The 14,563-nt window shown below is 43.4% G+C and overlaps 2 protein-coding genes across 8 annotated transcripts in view; one reads left to right on the top strand and one right to left on the bottom strand.

Moving 5' to 3' along the window:
* Nucleotides 1-6,374, top strand: part of Zmym4 (zinc finger MYM-type containing 4) — a 106,010-nt gene extending 99,636 nt beyond the window's left edge. For all 4 annotated transcript variants that reach the window (XM_028885405.2, XM_028885404.2, XM_028885407.2 and 1 more), the window contains 2 exons: nucleotides 2,800-2,929; nucleotides 4,000-6,374. In XM_028885405.2, coding sequence (XP_028741238.1) covers nucleotides 2,800-2,929; nucleotides 4,000-4,207 — 338 coding nt within the window. In that variant the 3' untranslated portion in view covers nucleotides 4,208-6,374. The remainder of the gene's footprint in view (nucleotides 1-2,799; nucleotides 2,930-3,999) is intronic.
* A 6,033-nt stretch (nucleotides 6,375-12,407) lies between these two features.
* Kiaa0319l (KIAA0319 like) overlaps nucleotides 12,408-14,563 on the bottom strand; it is a 106,237-nt gene continuing 104,081 nt past the window's right edge. For all 4 annotated transcript variants that reach the window (XM_028885409.1, XM_028885410.2, XM_028885408.2 and 1 more), the window contains exon 21: nucleotides 12,408-13,491. In XM_028885409.1, the coding sequence (XP_028741242.1) occupies nucleotides 13,304-13,491 (188 nt within the window). In that variant the 3' untranslated portion in view covers nucleotides 12,408-13,303. The remainder of the gene's footprint in view (nucleotides 13,492-14,563) is intronic.

Here is a 14,563-nt window from a genome sequence, read left to right as displayed (position 1 = left end):
ATTTGAGTCATAACATCTGTTAGGTCCTTTATTTCTCTGTTAAGTTTCAATCTGGTAGATCTGTCCTTTGGTGAGAGTGGTGTGTTGAAATCTCCTACTACTAGTGTGTGGGGTTTGATGGGCAATTTAAACTTTAGTAATGTTTCTTTTATAAATGTGGGTGCCTTTGTATTTGGGGCATAAATGTTCAGAATTGAGACTTCGTCTTGTTGGATTTTCCCTGTGATAAATATGTAATGTCCTTCCTGATCTCTTTCAATTGATTTTAGTTTGATATCTATTTTATTAGATATTAGGATAGCTACACCAGCTTGCTTCTTAAGTCCATTTGACTGGAAAGCCTTTTCCCAGCCTTTTACTCTGAGGTAGTTTCTGTCTTTGAAGTTTAGGTGTGTTTCTTGTATGCAGCAGAAGGATGGATCCTGTTTTTGTATCGATTCTATTAGCCTGTGTCTTTTTATAGGTGAGTGGAAACCATTGATATTGATGGATATTAATGACCAGTGATTGTTAATTCCTGTTAATTTTTTGTAGTGGTATTGTGTTTCCCTTCTTTGGTATTTGTTGATGTGGGATTATTATTGCCTGAATTTTTATGGGTGTGTTTAACTTCCTTAGGTTGGATTTTTCCTTCTAGTGCTTTCTGTAGGGCTGGATTTGTGGATAATGTTTAAATCTAGTTTTATCGTGGAATATTTGGTTTACTCTGTCTATGGATTGAGAGTTTTGCTGGGTATAATAGTCTGGGTTGGCACCCGTGGTCTCTTAGTGTCTGCATAACGTTTGTCTAGGACCTTCTGGCTTTCATAGTCTGTATTGAGAAGTCTGGTATTATTCTGATGGTTCTGCCTCTATATTTTTACTTGGTCTTTTTCCTTTGCAGCTCTTAATATTTTTTCTTTGTTCTGTATGTTTAGTGTTTTGAGGGGACTTTTTTTTTTTTTTTTTGGATCCAGCCTATTTGGTGTTCTGTAAGCTTCTTGTATCTTCATAGGTATTTCTTTTTTTAGGTTAGGAAAGTTTTCTCCTATGATTTTGTTGGATATATTTTCTGTGCCTTTGAGTTGGTAATCTTCTCCTTCTTCTATCCCTATTATTCTTAGGTTTGGTCTTTTCATGGTGTCCCAAATTTGGATGTTTTGTGTTTTGACTTTTTTGGCTCTATTGTATCTTCAACGTCAGAGATTCTCTGTTCCATCTCTTGCATTCCATTGATTATGCTTGCATCTGTAGTTCCTCTTCGTTTACTCAGGATTTCTATTTCCAGCATTCCCTCAGTTTGTGTCTTCTTTATTGTCTCGATTTCAGTTTTCAAATCTTGAACTGTTTCTTCCATCTGTTTAATTACTTTTTCTTGACTTTCTTTGATTTCTTCCAATTTTTTGTTTTTTTCTTCTATTTCTATAAGGGAATTTTTTTATTTCCTCTTTAAGGGAGTTTTTCATTTCCTCTTTAAAGGCCTCTGTCATCTTTTAGAGGACCTGTGTTGTATTCCCAGCACCCACATGGCAACTTAAGATGGTTATAACTCTGCTTCCAGGGTGTTCTGATTCCCTCTTCTGGCCTCTGTGGGCACTGCATGCAGGTAGTACCAGACATACATGCAAGCAAAATAACCACACACATTAAATAAAAACAAATAAATCTTAAACAAAAAAATGGGTTGGGGCCGGGCATTGTAGTGCATACCTTTAATCCCAGCACTCAGAGGCATGTGGATCTCCAAGTTTGAGGCCAGCCTGGTCTATAAAGCAAGTTCCAGGACAGCTAGGGCTGTTCCACACAGAAACCCTGTCTCAAGAGCCAAAAAAAAAAAAAAAAAAAAGAAAAATAGGTTGGGGATATGGCCCAGTGTATAAAGTACCTAATGTGCATGTGTGAGAACCTGAATTAATATTCCACAGCACCTTTTTAAAACCAGAAGTGGCAATGCATATTTGTTACCCAGCTTCAGAGATGAAGCTCCCACGCCAGCCAGTGTAGCATATGGCTGAGCTGCATGTCAGTGAGAAAGCCAGTCTCAAACAATAAAATGGAGGTCCAGCAAGGCGGCTCCGCAGGTGAAAGTCATTGTTGCTTAACCCTGATTGCCTAAATTTGATCTCTGCCCATGAAAGGTAGACGGAAAAAATCTGTTTTCCAGAGTTGTTTTCCGACTTCCAGTGTGTATACAGTGTTGTGCACTCACACAAACACAGAGTGCCGTGAGCTCCTGAGTCCACCTAGGAGAGCTCTGTTTGGACTGAATGGACAGAGGAGAAGCAGCGGCCTCCTTCCTATGCCTGCACCCTGCATTGTCTGGAGAGCCCAGCCACTGTAGAGTCGTGTCCTTTCAAATGATACCCGTTCTTAGAACACACAAGGAGGGGAACTTGTGCAACAACTGAGTCAGTGCTGATGCCACAGGAGAAATGTGTCCAACTAGAGAGAGGACCACTTTTCCTAATCACACTGGAGGACAAACATGTATGGAACCCTTATTTTCTGCTTTCGTTTATGAACCATGTACCTAATCCATTCTAATAACAAAGCAAGCTCCAAAGGAAGACATTCCCCCAGCACTCTCCCTTTTGCCACGTGACTCCTCTTTGTTCAACGGGGAACGTAAGTGTTTCAGGACAAGCACAGTGTTTAGTGTATAAACCAAACACTCTGAATAGCACCTGGCACACAGGAACCCAGTGAGTATTATTGAATAAATGATAACGGGCAGGAGTGACAGGATCCTTGGCTGTGCAGCGGAGCTCACTTGGTGTGTCTACATTTCTCATATACAAACATTTGTTTTTTTGTCTCAAGATAAACTAACTATTGGCAAGAGGAAACGAAATGAAGATGAAGAGGCTCCAGTGGGTGTGGAGATGGCAGAGAATACTGATAACCCACTGAGATGCCCTGTTCGACTTTATGAATTTTACCTGTCAAAATGGTAAGGGGTCTTTCTGTGTTCTGAGTACAGTGCATTCATCACCCAGCATAAGTCTTTGGAAACTAGAAGCATAGTTTGCCTCTGACACTGGGTCTGCCTCTGATTTCATTTTTTCTCCATCCTTCTGTCTGCCTAGATTTGGAACTAAGAAGCAAGCCCTCTTCACCCAAAGGTTTTCTCCCAAAAAATGTCTTGGAAAACAGAGATCATATCTCATTTGATCTTTTCCAGGGTTGTGGCGTCTAATCTATACTGATTTATTTTTTGTATAGAAAACAAGTTCTAAGATTGGTTTTTGTTAAACCTAAAAGGGGGAGGCTTTAAAGAAATGCAGTTTTGTATTTTACAAAGCTGAAGTCTGACCAGACCCATCCCCATGCTAGACATGCTGTCCCGCTTAGCCATACAGTCTTAGTCCAGAGTTGAAAGTGCTGAATGGGTCCCTGACTATAATGTGTGTCTCCTACTGAGTTCTTGACCTCAGGATTCATTTCCATGAATCGATATGCTTTACTCCTAGCAGCATTTAAAATGAAGTATATGATTTGTACTTCTGTTTTTGTTTGTATTTTTGTTTTTTTAGAGACAGGGTTTCTCTGCCTAACAGCCCTGGCTTCCTGGAACTCACTCTGTAGACCAGGATGGCCTTGAACTCACAGAGATCCACCTGCCTCTGCCTCCTGAGGCGTGTGCCACCACTGCCAGGCACTTTTTTAGGCAGGGTCTCATGTCCCCAAGCTGGCCTCAGACTTGATTTATAGCCAAGGAGGACTTTGAACTTGTAATCCTCACTCTTCTACCTTTAAGTGCTGGAACTGCAGGCGTCTACCACAACACCCAGTTCTGCTTCCTCTTTATTAAGTCTACCACTTCACTTCAGTTCAAAGTTGCTCTTGGGAGGAGAATGCCTGTGTCCCTATTTACCCCTGTGGTTTTGGTGTTATTTATGAAGTGAGTCATGTTGGAGAAATTCAGAGCTATTATATAAGAAAGAATGATGTGTATTTCCTGTGTTCTGATCACAATTTCCCTTTTTCTCTTTTGTCTTGTTTGCTCCCTCCTGTGGGTAGTTCTGAAAGTGTGAAGCAGAGGAATGATGTGTTCTACCTTCAGCCTGAGCGCTCCTGTGTTCCTAATAGCCCCATGTGGTACTCCACATTCCCAATAGACCCTGGAACCCTGGACACCATGTTGACACGTATTCTCATGGTGAGGGAGGTACATGAAGAACTTGCCAAAGCCAAATCTGAAGACTCTGATGTTGAATTATCAGATTAAGATGGAAGTAAGGTTCCTATTTTCATGAGCATTGGTATGCACCAAGCTGTGAATGCACTCAGCTGTCGTAAAGATGTATAGTCCAAGTCCTCTTGACTTGCTTGTCAGGCGTGAAGAACAGGCGGCTCCTGAGCCACAGTGTGGCTGCAAATGAAACCGAAAGGAGGAGTGTGAATGAATTGGCAGGGAAAGAGTTCGTAGACATCTTTGAATGACTAACCAGTTTCTGAGTGGTGCATAATCTTATTTTGTTTGGGAATAAGAAATTATGGAATATTTTTAAGGAAAACTGTTGTATAAAATTCTACCATAGTAACCTTAGTTAGAAGGGGTAGCTTTGGAGTGAGACCCTGGCTGCAGTAGGCTATTTGAGCAAGCTGTCCATGAAAGTCAGGAGAGAAATCAGTACAGAGCTGAGACTGACATCAGATGAGGACACTGGGACTCAGCCTTGAAGATCCAATAAAAATACTCATGTTTTTGTAAAAAGATAGTGGTCTTGATTGATTTACACTGCCAACCCACTTATGTGAAGGATAGAAGCCTTTGGTACTTTGACTGAAGGTCCCTCACATCGGGGAAATGCCCTCCACTGCTGTTTGTGTGCCCCTTTTCATTTAGGGTCTTACCTTCTCAGCTGTGGGTGATTGAAGGTAAAAGGATGGTATTCCACAAGAAAATCTGTGGAGCCCCTTAGACCCCGGGTATCTTGAAGCGTTTGTAGAAAGCCACTGACAGCCCACTTCTGGGTGCAGGCCTTTACTGCTGCTGTCTCCGCACCACCCCAGCTGTGGGGCACAGAAGTGGAGGTTCTCCTTCTGTTCCCAGTTTCTCCCCATGGCAGCTTTTCTTCCATTGGTGTACTTCCTGTGCCCAAGTGACTCTTGTCCTTTGCACCCCCTTCTGGAGGCCTTTGTCATTTCAAACAGAAGACTCTGTCTCCACAATTCTGACAAACGTGGGTGATCCCACAAAGACACAGTATTACGTTAGCTATCTGAATTATGGTAGGGAAGGTCATAGTAGGCTCCTGTGTAAAGCATTTGGAAGCTGACCTCATCACCCCAAGGAACTTGAAGTTAGAGATTTTGGGGTTAGAGTACGAGATGATTGACATATCCATAAGCAGGTCTTCTTACAGCATTATTCCAGATTCTAGCTGTCTTAGTTCTTATGAGGATTGCAAGGCCTAGGTGTGTGTGACATTATCAGACTGTCTCCCTCTTCTCCAGTCAGTTTCTTCCCTACAAAATTTTGAATCAAGCTTTTAATAATGTTGGCTAATTACTGAGCTTCTTTAATTGAAGTTAATTTGAGCTTACAGCAGAGCTGAAAGAAGTCATAAGCTTCTTACAACGTGTCACCTTGAAAGACTTCAGTGTGGTCCCATATTTTAGGTGGGGGTAGCAACTTTTGTTTTTTAAACAAATAAGTCACTTAAATACAACAGAATTTTAAATGGGCCTTTTGACATTGTGTACTTGGTGGTTCTGTCCTCTGCCTGTAACGAATTTCCTTTTTGTTACCAAGAACTGTGTGAAAGAAGTCAATCTGCCCCAGTCTGTATGGCTAATTCCATCTGTGTTTGTCATTTGTGATGGGAACTGCTTCCTTCCAGACCTTGTTGATTGGAGGGAAGGCAGTTGGCCTGTCTGATAAGTCACCAATAAACCATCCAGAAACACCAGGTGTCCAGTCCCACTGTATCAGTTATGATTTGTGTAAACACTAACATTTCTCATCTGTAGTTTGTATGAGAAACAAATACTGTTTAGCTTAGTAGATAAATTGTTATAAAATACCAGAAAAAAAAATGTATCTTTTAAGAGAACAACCACTACTCAGATCAATGACTATATCAGTGCTTCAGCTGCATGTTAGTGCAGGGGCTTCAGACCCCTGAACTAATTTAAAACTGGTTGGTCATCAGTCATTCTTCATAAATGTAGCTGTTTGTTGCATCAAATCACTTACTTTTTCTTTTGTTAAAATTGTGTAAAATCTCACACACACACACACACACACAGAGTGAGAAAAAAAATATCAGCAAACAGAACCTGAGCTTGTCCTGTCCTGCTGTTCCTTGGTCTTTAACTGTCTTTGGATTTTCCCTTTGCAGGAACCACAGAACTATTCCCATAGAATAAAATAGTATATTTGTATTCGATGGGTGAGTTCTTTTTCTTTGTGGTTTTAAAGAACTTTAAATATATTTTTATTTGATCTTATTGTATGAGCCAAGAGATGTAAAATGACCCAAAAAAGTGAAAAACAGTTTTCAGCCAAGTTCCTTGGTTTCTATCCAGTCTCCCTAATGCATGGTTTCACTGCAGGCTTCCCGTGGCTTGCTTTCTTTCTGTCAAGAGTTGTTTCCACTTTTAGGTCAATTTTAACTGTATTGAAATCCCAACAGCTAGAAATACCAAGTGCCATCACATTACATGCCTCCTTCCGAGCAGACCTCTTCTAGACTGTGTTTGAGATGGTAAGAATCTGACTTCGGGTTTACTCTCATGTATGAATGAGGATCTCGTTGGGGATGTGGGAATAAAGTGCTTTCTTTTTCTTAGTCTCTAGAGGTGTCTTGGTATTCTACCAAATTCTCCATAGACCATTTGTATATGCCCTATGACATTGCTAAGTTTATAAAATTATTTTCCCCCAATATGTAACATAAAATAGGTTTCTACAAATGAGTTCCATGTGAATACAAAGATCCTTTATAGTGGCCATTTGAAAGCTCAGAAAATGGTGAGTGAAGTACCAGTGCTCCCCACCTTCCTCTAGACTAGGATTGTCCATTATGGTACTTTGTCACTGTTCTTGAGGTATTTTTGATTGTGAGGCATTGTAACTTATTGGAGAGTTGAAGGCTTTGGGGTCTTTCTGGTTGTGATCTCTGTCACCCTAAGTAAATGAAAAACCTCTGTTCAGTTTTCTCTGTGATGGGAAACAGTAACAACTTCTTTAGTTGTTGGACCTTGGTACATGGTAGGCTTTCGAAGGTAAAATGGCTCTTAACACCTTACCCATCTCCTGTGTGCACACTCACCACAGTGTGGTCTGGAGCTCAGAAGACATCTGGCTTGAGATACTTCTCTCCGTCCATACCATGTGGGTTCAAGGAATTGAACTCTGGTTGTCAGGCTTGGCGGCAAGTGCCTTTATCTGTTCAGCTGTCTTGTCAGCCCTTTATTTTTATTTACTAGTTTTTTTTTGTTTTTGTTTTTTTTAAATCGTGTGTGTGTGTGTGTGTGTGTGTGTGTGTGTGTGTGTGTGTGTGTTGCGGTCAGGGGTCAACTTGAAGGAATCAGTGTCCTCCTGTTACCATGTGTGTTCTGTGGAGCACTCAAATGCTCAGCAAAAGTGTCTTTACCTACTGAGTCATCTCACTGGCCCCAAAGGTAGGTAGGTATGTAGGTAGATATGTGTTTCTGTGTCTGTGTGCCATGATGCATGCCTGGGGGCTAGAGGAGAACTTAGTAGAGTCAGTTCTTGTTCAAATCTTAGATGGTCTTTTAATAACCCAGAGCCAGATATTGGAGTGAATGCTGAAAGATCAGGGAAGTAGAACAGCCAGCCACTAGTTCTTAATTCTACAAAGTCGTCAGCCTAAAAAGAGTGAGTTCCTGTTTCCTCACGCCTTCTCTGCCCTGCCATATTTCTTCCTGGGATTAAAGGCGTGTGTGCTTACCAAGCAAAAGTGTGAGATCTTAAGTGCTGGGATTAAAGTTGTGTGCTACCACTACATGATCTCTTTGTCTAATCTAGTGGCTGGCTCTGTCCTCTGATCCTCATCAAGTTTATTATCAATAAATATATCACCACAATATATATATATATCACAAGTTCTCTCCTCCACTGTGTGTTTCAAGATAGAAATCAAGTCATTGGACTTGGCCACAAGTACTTTTACCCATTAAACTATGTCCCTGACCCCAGATTTTTAAATTTATTTATAATATACACAGATTGCTTAGTTTCAAATACATGTGAGTTCTTATGTTCAATATTGTGGGTCCTGCAAAATATTGTAATCTGCAGATGATTTCTGCATCTCAGAATCCAAGTATTCAGTTTGACTTGTGCTGTGGTACAACCCATACTAGACAGTAATGTCCGTCTCCACCCAGCTCTGCTGTCCGCTGCACACTTGGGCTGCAGTCTCTGCCTCCCAGCACTCTCCTGGCATCGGCCTGCTGACACAGGTGTCTCAGCACACTGAAACAAGTGCGTGGGGAGGGAGTGTGAGTCCCACCCTGTGTCTGCACACTTACCTTTGCTCTAAGGGGTGCCAGTAGAACTGCTGCCATTTCCCGTGTTCTACTTTGTCTTAATTACTTTTCTGTGGCTATGAGAAGACACCAGAGCAACAGTTTCAGAGGGTGAGTCCATGCCCATCATTAGTGAGGAGCATGGCCAGCAGCATGGTGCTGAAGCAGTAGCTCATAGTTCACAATCGACCCACAAGCATGAAGCAGAGAGAGACACTGAGAATAGTGTGAGCATTTGAAACCTCAGAGACCACCCCCAGTGACACACTTCCTCCTACAAGGCCACACTTCCTAATCCATCCCAAAGAGTTCCACACCTGGGAAGTATTTAAATACATACGTCTATGGAACCATTCTCATTCAAACCTCACACATTTAACTGTGCTTTGGGGGACTTTTGCTTTTTTTTTTTTTTTTTGAATAACAAATTTTCTTGTGTTTAAATTTTTTATTATTGTATGTGGGATGGTGGTGTGGCAAGCAGAGCAAGCCCTGAGTGAGTGAAATCCTAGAGGAATGTATATTTTGATATCGTGTGGCTAGTCAAGGACTCCCAAGACCAATGGCAAAGCTATTAACCTATATGGGCCAGGCTCAGAGATCTGACAAAACTTTTCTCAAGACTCTCAGTGTGGATGATTGATCAGTGTGAGGAAAGACACTGCAGCTTCTTCCTCCCAGATGCCTGAGAACATTCAGCTGCAGAGACCTCCTACTGAGAATAGCTAACCCCTCTCCTTGTACATAATGAGGTTCCAGGTTCAGCAGTCCTGGTTAGACCCCACCCTCCCATAACAGCTTCACTGTGTATATTTGTCCTTTCCTCATTCCTTCAGCACCCCTAGCTAGAGTTGCAGGACCAAGGCTCCTGAGATCCTGGGGCAGGGGGCACAATGCATGATACAGGACATGTGGAGAACAACTTGATGCCATTGGGTGTCTTTCTACCATAATTTCTGTTGGGTTCAGGGATTTAGCTTGCACCTTTCTCACCTACCCCTCCTGCCTATTTAAAATGAATACTACAGAGGCTGGAGAAAGATGGCTCAGGCTGTCAAGAGTGCCTCCTGCTCTTGCAGAGGACCCAGCTTCAGGATCTAGTATCTACATGGTGTCTCAACCACCTGAAACTCCAGCTCCCGGGATCCAGTGGCTTCTGGTCTCCACTGACTCCTGCACACAGGTGGTACATATGCTCGTGCAGGTTTATACACATACAGGTGAAGTGTTTTTTTAAATAATACATTCTATTTTTTAATTTCATTTTTAGCTTTTTGCTTGAGAGCCTGGCCTTTAACACTGAGCCATCTCGCTAGCCCTTCATTTATGTTTTAAAGAAGAGCTCGCTACAGTTAAGCTCTCCTGGAACTCATGATCTCCCTGTTTCTGCTGTCCTGGTCCTGGGATTACTCCAGTGCTCCCAGCTTGCTGCTTAAGCACACTTGTTTACTCCTGTTGGTTTAATGTACCTTAACCTTCCTGTTCAGAGTTACACTCTTCTACTTACTGTATTGCAGTTTGGCTTCCAGAATGCTAATGAATGTTACTGGGTTTGTTCTTTTCATAGTATTGGCTGTTTCTGAGGACCACTTTCTCAGTGGTTACACCCTCTCTTTGGCCATTTCTCCAAGAGAAGTCTCCCCTCTCTTAGGCTGGCCTTAATGTTGGTATGTAGCGAAGGATGACCTTGAACTTCTGACCCTCCTGCTTTTGAAGCTTTCTTATCCTTGAGAATATTTATTAAAATCAGGAGTGTGTGTATATAACTCATTTATATTTTCACAAATTTTATGAGTTGTTTCCATTTGCTAAATTTTATTCATATTAGTTTTTTAGGGGTGTGCCACCACATCCAGCAAATACATCATGTTTAATATATAAGGGTGTGTGTGCCAGGTACCAGAGGAAGTTAGACAGAGGCACTAGAGCTTCTGGAACTAGAGTGAAACAGTTGTGAGTCACCATGTGGGTGCTAGAAATCGAACCTGGGTCCTCTGAAAGATCAGTCAGTGCTCTTGACTTCTGAAACCATCTCTCCCAGTTGCCTTACATTGCTGGTATGGATTATGTTTTCTTGCTGTCAGATTCATGGCATTTGAGTGAGCAGCTGTACCCACAGCAGTCTGGTAGTCTTTGGAAAAAGACCAGAGCCAAGCTCAGCGCTGCTCCTGTTAGTAGCTTCAGGGGAAAGGGGAAGGTCATGGCCTCCAGGCATCTCTCAGTTGCCATTGACTACTATCCTAGAACTATTAGGAGATGGGCTTTCGGGGAAACAGCAGCTCTGGGAGGAGGGAGTTACAGACATTACAGACCACCACACCACCTTCAAGGTATGCTAATTGACCATTACCATCAGTCTCACAGATGCTCAGTATTTGGGGAAATCTTGATTCTTTTGGGTTTTAGTTTGTTGGTAGTGACTCCCCTTAGGAGAAAGAAAGTGGCAGTGATTTTATTAATTGGAAACAAAATATTTTGTATTCTTATAAAATATAACAAAGTGTCTCCTATAAATAGAAATTTACCATTATTAATGGTATGGGGGAGTACAGGACAGACCTCACTTTAAGGCAGGCCTGAAATTCACCATAATTCACCATATAGTTTGGGCTGGCCTCATACTCAGCAATCCTTCTGCTTCATCCTTGCCAGTGCTGAGCCATCCTACCAGCTCTGGTGATAACTGTTGCCTACACTCCTGTAGTCCACCCCAGTCCTGCTTTGTTTGTGTGTTTGTTTTTAAAGGTGTGTGTGGATACCAGAAGATCCCGATGGAGTTGGAGTCCTAGGTAAGCCACCCAGTGTGGTCGCTGGGTCTGAACTCCAGCCCTCTGCAGGAGCAGCTGCTGAGCCATCTTTTCCGGTTCATTTCTTTCTGAAGCAAGGTCTCTCTGTGTGCCCAAGCCTGGCCTCAAACTCATGGCACTTTTACCGTAGCCCTTTGAATGATGGGATTATAGGCATGGCACCACTACACCTGGTTCTAGTCCTGCTTTCTGATTGGTTGGTTGAAATAATTTCCCTCGGCTGGTGTTTAAGTTGCTATAAATTCTTGTCCTGATATTTTAGGGATTTTCTCAAAATATTTACAGCATGGAACAACCTGACTTAAACTGTAAAAAGTATGAACATTCTCCTATAGAATGATCTTACATAATCACGCTTACCTCTTCTTAGCCAGTACTTTAGACTCCATACAGAAGGGATTATTGGGGCTGGAGAGATGGCTCAGTGGTTAAGAGCAATGGCTGCTCTTTCAGAGGTCCTGAGTTCAATTCCCAGCAACCACATGGTGACTCACAACCATCTTTAATGAGATCTGGTGCCCTCTTTTGGCCTGCAGGGACACATGCAGGCAGGACACTGTATATGTATATGTAATAAATAAATCTTTAAAAAAAAAAAAGGATTATTTGTGGACACTCAGGTACTCAGAAGTGATAACCAGATGTTCACCTTCCCCTGTTCACACTCAGCTGTTAGCTTGTCAGCCTTTTGTGCCATGGCTATTCCCATGGTATTGGGTAGAGTCACTGTCAGTTGTGATACACTGAGACGTGCTTTCCAGCCTCTGTGATAGGACTGGGCTATATGACAATGGGTACATTCATTTAGTTCATGCGGGAACTCAAAAAGGAACAGCATTGCCCCAAAATCCTTAATACATCCTGGACCTTAGGACTCAGCTTGGTCACAGGTGACAGAAGTCACTTTTGTGTAACAAAAGGTCAAATCGGAGAGCATCTGTGGACAGCCAGCACTCATAGCACAAGCCCACCTCCCATGGTAGGCTTGAGCCCTGTACCACAGCCAGTGTGCTGAGGCAGGTTTCAGGAGGATGACCTCACAGGCAGGTCTACACCACTGATGGGCCTGCAGTGCAGGTCATGGATGTAGCATGAAATAGCACAACCTAGTAGCCAGACTCACAATTAAATAGCATGTTTAATTATCTCACAACAGATAGTGCAGTAGTAGAAATTCTAAGTCCTTTTTAAAAAGTCACTCTCCCTGAAACTCGGATTCCTCAACTGCCTGACACCATGGCTGAGGAACTGGTGACAGGGCCAGAGGGATTAACTAGTCTTTCAAGGAGCTGAAAGTCTCCAAGTTAGAGTTGCTTTGAGAGCAGCCAAGAGACCTATAAGGAACAGGTATACATACACTCAAGCACTCACGCGTGCAAAGGACACAGAAAAAGACACGGGTGGAGAGACATGGAAGGGATCACAGTAGGGCAGTCACACACATGCACTCAAATGCCACAGAGTTCCACTCTGTCTGTGGCTGTCTCCTCTGGGAGAACGAGGGGTGGCCTGAGCCTGGTAGCAGGTGCTGGTCATCCCCAGCAGCCCCCGACATCCCTGCTACAGTCAGGACACAAGCCAGCTCTTGAGCTGGGGGCCAGGCAGCATCAGTGGTGGGCAGGGATATCTTGGCTGGGGAAGGCAGGGCACACTGTCCCAGAGAAACAAAGAATATGCCGAGGGCTAGGCTGGTGGCCCTCGGTTCTGGGCTCAGCTGCACTGCTCTCGGGCAGGGGGCAGGGAGGTGTGTGCAAAAAGGCCCTGAGATGAGGATATTTGAGGGGGGGCCTACCACATAGGGTTATAGAGGAAACCTCTTCCATTCACAGCTTCATTCAGGGATTCCTATAAAGTATCTGTGGATTCAAGTACCAGCAGTTCTGAGGGGGCTGTTGGGATGGAGTGACCAGCACATGCTGGGAGAGCAGCTGCCTCAGACCCAGAAGGTCAGGAACCAGCCTAGAGCTGCTCTGGCTCAGGCACTGAGGCCCAGTTGGATGAGACAGACCAAGGAGCTATAAGATCTCCTCCCGTGGGCTCCTGGTCTTCAATGGCGTTTGCCCATTTGGCACCGATCCATTCTGACCATGCAGGAGCTTGCCTTTCTCTCGGTCTGGCCATGTGAAGATGGCATCATCGCTGTCCAGCTCCGACTCCGAGTGCATCAGGCTGCTGCTCAGCGTGGGGCCTTTCTGTTTGCTGCCTGCCAAGAAGATAAGACCGTCAGAAAGACCTTCCAAGGCCTGTGTCACAGCCCATCCGTATCTCTACCTGGATATGAGACAGGGAAGGCCAGGCATCCTGCAGGAAGGGCAGGTGGGAGGAGGGTCTGGGCTGCCTAGAAGAGTCCAGAGAGCAACAGTCTGGAGACGAGACCTGGACTTTCCTACAACCCCGAGCTTCGGTTGTTGTGACCCAGTGGTGTGTTCTCCTTCAGACAGTACTTATGTCCCTGGACAAAGAGCTACATAGTGAGACCCTGTGTCAGAAAGAAAGATAGATATAGATGATAGATAGATAGATAGATAGATAGATAGATAGATAGATAGATAGATAGATAGATAGATAGATAGATAGATGAGATTTTAAGAACAGTGGGACTCTCACTCAGAGACAGTCCTGAGCAGCTACTTGATCAGAACACACCGAGTTCTTTAGGAAATATTTTGGAGCTCAGCAGTTAAGAGCAGTAGTTGCTTCTCTTCTAGAGGGCCTGAATTTAATTTCCAGCACCCACAACATGTGGTTTCTGTAACTACAGCTCCAGGGAATCTGACACTTCTGGATTCCATGGTCATGTGGATGTACCCTCGTGCAGACATGCACAATTACACACAAAGAATTAAAAAAAATCCATAAAGCTGAGACTAAAGACCACAGCAGAAACCTCCACAGCTTTCCTCTCACTGAAGAGGCCACAGGGAAGACCTGTTGTTTACCAACAGCTTTAGGGTACATCCCATTCCAAAGAGATGATTGCAAGTAGGAATAGCCAACACTCCAGCTGTGTTCTAGACAATGGCACTTCCCAGCCACGGGAACTCGCTTCCCATCTGTTAAAAGTGGGGGCTAAGAGGAGAGAGGTGGCTCAGTGGTTAAGAGCACTGACTGATGTTCCAGAGGACCTGTGTTCAGTTCCCAGGCCCTCTCATGTTCAACCAGAATTTTAAAAAGTGTTGGCTGTCAGGTGAGTTGTACTTCAGTCCACAAACTCGCCATCCATCCTCCTAAACATTGATGACATCTTGAAAGGATTGGTGGCCAACCTGATTGAT

This window comes from Peromyscus leucopus, chromosome 2 (assembly GCF_004664715.2).
Source record: "Peromyscus leucopus breed LL Stock chromosome 2, UCI_PerLeu_2.1, whole genome shotgun sequence".
Classification (NCBI taxonomy): Eukaryota; Metazoa; Chordata; class Mammalia; order Rodentia; family Cricetidae; genus Peromyscus; species Peromyscus leucopus.
This window is presented reverse-complemented; position numbering and strand designations above follow the sequence as displayed.